The 8,763-nt window shown below is 42.8% G+C and overlaps 1 protein-coding gene across 1 annotated transcript in view; it reads right to left on the bottom strand.

The window, feature by feature from the left end:
- Positions 1-5,504: 5,504 nt before the first annotated feature.
- LOC139550247 (zinc finger E-box-binding homeobox 1-like) overlaps positions 5,505-8,763 on the bottom strand; it is a 118,207-nt gene continuing 114,948 nt past the window's right edge. The window contains exon 10 of the mRNA XM_071360996.1: positions 5,505-8,528. Within this exon, the coding sequence (XP_071217097.1) occupies positions 7,945-8,528 (584 nt within the window). The 3' untranslated portion in view covers positions 5,505-7,944. The remainder of the gene's footprint in view (positions 8,529-8,763) is intronic.

Below are 8,763 nucleotides of genomic sequence, written 5' to 3'. Positions count from 1 at the left end.
TCTCTAACCTTCTCTAACACTGCTCTTTTATAAACTTTACATCTCTAACCTTCTCTAACACTGCTCTTTTATAAACGCTACGTCTCTAACCTTCTCTAACACTGCTCTTTTATAAACGCTACGTCTCTAACTTTCTCTAACACTGCTCTTTTATAAACTTTACGTCTCTAAACTTCTCTAACACTGCTCTTTTATAAACGCTACGTCTCTAACCTTCTCTAACACTGCTCTTTTATAAACGCTACGTCTCTAACCTTCTCTAACACTGCTCTTTTATAAACGCTACGTCTCTAACCTTCTCTAACACTGCTCTTTTATAAACTTTACGTCTCTAACCTTCTCTAACACTGCTCTTTTATAAACGCTACGTCTCTAAACTTCTCTAACACTGCTCTTTTATAAACGCTACGTCTCTAACCTTCTCTAACACTGCTCTTTTATAAACGCTACGTCTCTAACCTTCTCTAACACTGCTCTTTTATAAACTTTACATCTCTAACCTTCTCTAACACTGCTCTTTTATAAACGCTACGTCTCTAACCTTCTCTAACACTGCTCTTTTATAAACTTTACGTCTTTAACCTTCTCTAACACTGGTCTTTTATAAACTCTACGTCTCTAACCTTCTCTAACACTGCTCTTTTATAAACTTTACGTCTTTAACCTTCTCTAACACTGCTCTTTTATAAACGCTACGTCTCTAACCTTCTCTAACACTGCTCTTTTATAAACGCTACGTCTCTAACCTTCTCTAACACTGCTCTTTTATAAACGCTACGTCTCTAACCTTCTCTAACACTGCTCTTTTATAAACTTTACATCTCTAAAAAGCGTTCGCTATCTTTTTTCTCTTCTTTTTTTCTAATTTTATTCAACTGTTACCATGCACCTTTTGAATTAACTGGATGATAACACGTTACTGTATGCTGAGTTATGCTAACTGGACATCAACGTTACGGTACCGTATATACTGTATTATGAGTCATGCTAAGTGGACATTAATGTTACTGTGCCGTATATGGAAAATCTGACCATAATTCTATCCTCCCGACTCCTGCTTACAAGCAATAACTAAAGCAGGAAGTACCAGTGACTCGCTCAATACGGAAGTGGTCAGCTGACGCGGATGCTACGCTACAGGACTGTTTTGCTACCACAGACTGGAACATGTTCAGGGATTCATTCAATGGCATTGAGGAGTACACCACCTCAGTCATTGGCTTCATCAATAAGTGCATCGACGACATCATCCCCACAGTGACTGTACTTACATATCCCAACCAGAAGCCATGGATTAAAGGCAACATCCGCACCGAGCTAAAGGCTAGAGCTGCCGCTTTAACGGAGGGGGACACTAATCTGGACGCTTACAAGAAATCCCGCTATGCCCTCAGATGAACCATCAAACAGGCAAAGCATCAATAGAGGTCAAAGATTGAATCCTACTACACCAGCTCTGACGCTCGTCGGATGTGTCAGGGCTTGCAAACTATTATGGACTACAAACGGAAATCCAGCCGTGAGCTGCACAGTGAGGCAAGCCTACCAGACGGACTAAATGCCTTTTATGCTCGCTTCGAGGCAAGCAACACTGAAGGATGCATGAGAGCACCAGCTGTTCTGAACAACTGTGTGATCACGCTCTCCATAGCCAATGTGAGCAAGACCTTCAAACAGGTCAACATTCACAAGGCCGCGGGGCCAGATGGATTACCAGGACGTGAACTCAGAGCATCCTCTGACCAGCTGGCAAGTGTCTTCACTGACGTTTTCAACCTCTCCCTGACCGATTCTGTAATACATACATGTTTCAAGCAGACCACCATAGTCCCTGTGCCCAAGAAAGCGAAGGTAATGCCCCGTAGCACACGTCGGTAGCCATGAAGTACGTTGAAAGGCTGGTCATTGCTCACATCAACACCATCATCCCAGAACCCCTAGACCCACTCCAATTCGCATACCACCCAAACAGATCAACAGATTATTAATCTCAATCGTACTCCACACTGCCTTTTCCCAACTGGACAAAAGGAACACCTATGTGAGAATGCTATTCATTGACTACAGCTCAGAGTTCAACACCATAGCGCCCACAAAGCTAATCACTAAGCTAAGGACCCTGTGACTAAACACCTCCTTCTGCAACTGGATCCTGGACTTCCTGACGGGCCGCCCCCAGGTGGTAAGGGTAGGCAACAACACGTCTGCCACGCTGATCCTCAACACTGGGGCCCCTCAGGGGTGTGTACTTAGTCTCCTCCTGTACTCCCTGTTCACCCACGACTGCATGGCCAAGCATGACTCCAACACCATCATTAGGTTTGCTGACGACACAACAGTGGTAGGCCTGATCACCGACAATGATGAGACATCCTATAAGAAGGAGGTCAGAGACCTAGCAGTGTGGTGCCAGGACAACAACCTCTCCCTCAATGTGAGCAACACAAAGGAGATGATCGTGGACTACAGGAAAAGGAGGGCCGAACACGCCCCCATTCATATCGACGGGCTGTAGTGGAGCGGGTCGAGAGCTTCAAGTTCCTTGGTGTCCACATCACTAACAAAATATCAAGGTCCAAACAGGTCCAAACACACCAGGAAAGTTGTGAAGAGGGCACGACAACGTATTTTCCCCCTCAGGAGACTGAAAAGATTTGGCATGGGTCCCCAGGTCCTCAAAAAGTTCTACAGCTGCACCATCGAGAGCATCTTGACCGGTTGCATCACCGCCTGGTATGGCAACTGCTCGGCATCCGACGTAAGACGCTACAGAGGGTAGTGCGTACGGCCCAGTACATCACCTATATACTAGGCGTTGTCAGAGGAAGGTCAAAAAAATTGTTAAAGACTCCAGTCATCCAAGTCATAGACTGTTCTCTCTGCTACCGCACTGCAAGCGGTACCGGAGCGCCAAGTCTAGGTCCAAAAGGCTACAGCTTCTAAAGCCATAAGACTGCTGAACAATGAATCAAATGACCACCCGGAATATTTACATTGACACCCCGCCCCTTTGTTTTTACACTGCTGCTACTCGCTGTTTATTATCTATGCATAGTCACTTCACCGCTACCTCCACGTACAAATGACCTTGACTAACCTGTACCCCCGCACATTGACTCAGTACCAGTACACCCTGTATATAGCCTCATTGTTGTTATTTTATTGTGTAACTTCCCCCCCCCCCTTTTTCTTTAGATTATTTAGTAAATATTTCTTTAACTCTATTTTCTTAAAACTGCATTGTTAGGTAAGGGCTTGTATGTAGGCATTTCTACACCTGTTGTATTCAGCGCATGTGACAAATACATTTGATTTCATATACTGTATGCTGAGTCATGCTAACTGGACATTAACATTACTGTACCGTATATACTGTATGCTGAGTCATGCTAACTGCACATCAACGTTACGGTACCGCATATACTGTATGCTGAGTCATGCTAACTGCACATCAACGTTACGGTACCGCATATACTGTATGCTGAGTCATGCTAACTGCACATCAACGTTACGGTACCGCATATACGGTATGCTGAGTCATGCTAACTGGACATTAAACATGTGTGAGTTATTGCAGTCAGTTTGGATAACAGCTCCTATGAATGATTACAGCACCCATACCTAACCCCACTCTCCCGCTTGGGAAACCAACGTCTTAACCACTAGGCCAAGTGGCAATTTACCCTTTGGGCCAAGGGTGACATTGATTTGAAGCAGCAGGCAGGGCTATGCGAGTCCGAACGTCGCGAATGTGAGTCCGACTCACCTCCACTACATCACCGTATAGTTACTTACTATTTTCCTCAACTGCAAGGGTTAGAGTTTGGGTTAAATGTAGAGTAATAATGGGATTATAGTGTGTGTGTTTAAATCAGTTTGATTTTATATTCGGCTGGTGTGTGTTTTTCCCTTTTAATGCGGGGCTGAACTTCCTGATTTAGCATCGGTTTAAATTCTCCTGATTTAGCATCGGTTTAAATTCTCCTGATTTAGCATCGGTTTAAATTCTCCTGATTTAGCATTGGTTTAAATTCTCCTGATTTAGGAAATGTGACTGATAATAAGATTTGGGTTGTGGAGGCGTGCTTTGATGTGTGTGTCTCTTGTGTGTTCAAACGTGGGAAGCGTTTGTATTTTCACACTGCCAAAACAGCACACAATTACAGTCACTCACCCTTCTAGATAACTTGAAACAGTCTAACCAGTTATTGTGTCTGGAAGTAGCCTGGACAAGCTACTGTAGCAAGCTAGCCAACTTCTTTCACCAATTAGCTTCAGCCGGTGTGCGACCGTGGAAAAGTTGGTTTGACTTTGGATAGCCTATCTCTGGGGCTAGGTAGGGACCGTCAACAAATTACACAATGCAAATGAGAGAATATTTTCATGTTGCACACATTTTAGTTTTCTCATTCAATTATTTCAATATTTGTAAATTAATTTCTACAATTTATAGTTGGTTTGAGGTTTTTAAGTCATTGAAAGTTGGACATATTGAAAATTTTAAATATTGTCCCATGTACATTGTGTCATTTACTGATGGTCCTTAACTAGCCCCATAGGGATATCGAATGTCAAACCAAATTGACCATATGAATTACAATTGGGTCTCGTGCAGCTACTCTGAATTGATGATTACATGGGTGCTGCTAGCTGTGGACATGTGGGCAGGCTTTAAATAAACCAGAGGAAAACTCTTACAGTACCCTTCTTTCCGTGACATACTTTCCCCCCCCTAAATATCTGAGTTTTGGCGAGAATTACTTTATGACCAAAAATGATCCTATTTACACTTTGTAGTCCATGTTGACAGTAGAATACATGTTTCTAAATCATACCGATGCCACGTAGGCCGTGTTCAAATGGAGAAGTTGCTTATTAAGTTCAGTAGCTCTTAAGTGAAAATGAACTTGACATTTCCCAGGAGGCACTGGACTCCACAAACTGGCTCAGTGTCAGAACTGTAATCTCCTTTATAGATCACATTTAGACCGGAAATATAACTGGCAGAACAGATAACATTTAGGAAATACAGTCAGGTATTTAATTCAAAGATGCGTCGCAGCGCTGAGCACTGCACTTCCCACATTGCGCCTTTAAAGGCTATTTCCCTGACGTTCGCATCCGAGATAAACGCCGAGGCGGACGGCTCAAGTATAAATTACGTTTAAAAGGCTCATTGTTGATAGTCAGAGTACAGACTTGTGTTAATCTGATACAAACAGTGGAGGCTGCTGAGGGGAGGACGGCTCATAATAATGTCTGGAATGGAGGGAATGGAATGGTATCAAACACATTCCATTCCATTCTGGCCTTTATTATGAACTGTCCTCCCTTCAGCAGCCTCTACTGGATACAACCATATATATCTACTAACAAGCATCAATACATTAACTATTGTCTCCGGACTCCCATTAGGAACTAAAAGGCAACCAAACAATACAGTTGAGGAATTAAACCGTTTTATATTTACATGAAAAAAAATAAAAAATTAAGTTCACCCCATCTCAGAAATGCTTTCTTGTATTTTATTGTGATGGGAAGTCATAAAAAAATTGAGCAAAAAAATAAAAATAAAACAACTATAAAAACAAACAGATTAAACAGGAAATGTATAAAACAAATTGTAGCATCTGACATATAACAGTACAACGTAACAAATTGGCACAAAACAGAACGACAAAGGGTATGAGAATCTAATTTTGGCTTTGAAAAAAAAAATAGGAGTTCCGTACATCTTCATAACGAGATCAATCCTTCATTACAACAGCAAGGACTCATGCGTTTTAGTCACACAGTTATTTTTCAGTAGCTTCATATCACAGTAAGAACAGGTCAGTCTAACCAGCGAGCCTGATGGATGAAACGCTTTCCGTTTCTCTCTTCATTTATTTCTTCTTTTCATGTTAATACTTTTTTCAAAACAAACTTCATAGCCCCCAGAGCGCCACTTCCTACTCTGGATTCAATGACCTTCAAATCATTTTTCATACTAAAATATATTATTGTATCAATTCACACTACACTATTGTACACTACAATGTGTGTAATAAATAAGCATAAAGAAATAGAAAAATAAGACACGTAAATATAAAAAGTCCTCTAAAAACTAAACAGGTACGCTTTCCTCATGGAAAAGGTTTCTAATACTGCCATTGTTGAAAACATACACAGGACACACACATATAAAAAACTAAAAACTAAAAACCAAACTGAAAATAATTCTGTAACACTGTAAAGGTCAAATCAACTGAAACACTTCATAAAACACAGGGACCACATTCACTAACGTTTGTTACCTGAAGTGCGGGTTAGCTTGCCACCATTTTGTAAAACAAGTGCACTCATCTAATAATGTCGGATGCTCCAACACAGGAATATCCCCTTAAATCCTGTAAAAACCTTTTTGATATTCGTCCTATTTTCTCTCTGTTCATCTTTGTTCACGCACACACGAAGGAGTCCTTTTCATGCTATCGTCTTGTATTCCCTACTGTACTACTTTTAACCAGAGCCCTATAGTGCACTATAAAGGGAATACTGAAGTGTGCCTTTTGGGACGAACCCCAACTGAACCTAGTGAAAATGAGTCCAACCAAGTAAACAAACATGAATCAATATGGGCCTTGCGCAGAAAATACATACTGACTACATCTGTTGGGGTACAAAGAACACTGTTCAATGGCACTTACAGCACACAGGTCTGGTCTTGCATAAGGCTGGAGATATTGGGGCGGGGTAGAGCACATATCTACACCCCTCCTACTTCATATGACCCTACGACACTGATGGTCACTGATTAAAAACTAACCAAACCAACTGATAACTAGGGTTACGTCCCAATAATCTCCCCTTTCTCTAAAAGTGTGCACTTGATAACTTCCCTTCAAGGACTTTGAAAGGAAATGACTGGTGTAAGAAATATTGTGTAAAATGCTATAATCTAGCTAGCCCAGGTCTCCACCAATCCAATGCTTTTAGATTTATGGGGATCAGTGAACAGGTTCCCCCCTCAGGAGGAAGGAGAGATTATTGGGACACAAACAAGGACAAGCATGGTTACGAATGCTGGCTTTGAGGTTGTCATACTACTTTTCCCTGATAGGACAGTTTGGTTATGATGTCAGACAGATATCACATCAACCCCCCCCCCCACATAGCCTGGTCCCAGATCTGTTTGTGCTCTTGCCAATTCCATTGCTGTCCTTGTCAAGCCAAACATGGCAGTGAATAATGAGGAGTTGGCATGATAGCACTAACATACTGGCACTCAGGCTAACCCCTCCCACCCATACCCCCAGAATCCTCTTTTCTTCTTAATGTTAACAAACCAACTGAAAACAAAATGCTATGCTAACGTCAGCTAACATGAAGAGGATGTACAGCTAGTGTGAACAGAATAATACTGAAGGGTGGACAACACATCATGAGGCATGTCGTATCCATAGGTAAACCAGGATTACTGTAGTGCAGTTGTTTTGTGTTTGTTTTTTTTACAACTCAATAAAATACTGATTTTAGCAAACATCATCATTGGCAATAGAAATGTATAGAAATGTTTCTTACAACTGTACAGATTAAAAGGTTAAAACAAGAGTGGCAAAATTAGTCAAAAATAACACTGACAAACAGAAATGACCTGGGATCAGATGTCTCACTCTCAGTAACAAAATAATTGAAAGGTCAGCTGTAACTTAAAAAAAAAAAAAGAAGTATAATACGTCTATAAACAAGGTAACACCGATTTTTTTTAACAGGAGAAAAAGTCCCTTCTTTGTAGTCTATCTCAGGCACACCTGGGGTCAACACAGTAGAGGACCGACACACAGCATCAACACGGCACCATGGTTGTTTTATCTCTTCTTTTGACGACAACACAAGATTTTCCTCTCCTGCTACTTGACACCTAGGATTTCCATTTTTTTGTTGTCAGAGAATGTATTTTATTCATTCACCGTTCATCTTGCCTTCCTCTGTTTCTTTCTGTCCGGTTTCCAACCCCTCCGCCAGGATGTCCTCCTTGTCCACATGCGGTTCTTTGTCCTCCGTTTCCATAGCTTCCTCTGTTACAAAGGTTTCCTTCTCTGCCACTCCATCCTCCTCCTTTTCCTCCTCTACACCTCCCATCACCTGTACCTCCATCACCTCCTCTTCCTCACACACATCCTCCTGCTGTAGAGACTCCTCTTTACTAACCTCCTCCTCCTCTCTCCTCCCTTCCTTTTCCTCCACCTCCTCCTGGTGTGCCTCCTCCTCTCTCCTCCCTTCCTCTTCCTCCTCCTGGTGTGCCTCCTCCTCTCTCCTCCCTTCCTCTTCCTCTCTCCTCCCTTCCTCTTCCTCCTCCTGGGGTAACTCCTCTTCTGTACTCCCTTCCTTTTCCTCCTCCTGGTGTGCCTCCTCCTCTCTCCTCCCTTCCTCTTCCTCCTCCTGGTGTGCCTCCTCCTCTCTACTCCCTTCCTTTTCCTCCTCCTGGTGTGCCTCCTCCTCTCTCCTCCCTTCCTCTTCCTGGTGTGCCTCCTCCTCTCTACTCCCTTCCTCTTCCTCCTCCTCCTCCTCTGCCTCCTCCTCCTGCCTCCTCCTCTCTACTCCCTTCCTCTTCCACCTCCTCCTGGTGTGCCTCCTCTCTCCTCCCTTCCTCGTTCTGCTCTTCTTCACACACCTGCTTCTGCTGTACTCCCTCCTCTTCCCCTCTGCTCCCTTCCTCCCCTTCCTCTTCCTCTCTGCTCCCTTCCTCCCCCTTCTCTTCCCCTCTGCTCCCTTCCTCCC

Source organism: Salvelinus alpinus, chromosome 23 (assembly GCF_045679555.1).
Source record: "Salvelinus alpinus chromosome 23, SLU_Salpinus.1, whole genome shotgun sequence".
Classification (NCBI taxonomy): Eukaryota; Metazoa; Chordata; class Actinopteri; order Salmoniformes; family Salmonidae; genus Salvelinus; species Salvelinus alpinus.
Note: the sequence above shows the minus strand (reverse complement) of the source record. Positions and strands in the feature narration are given on the sequence as shown.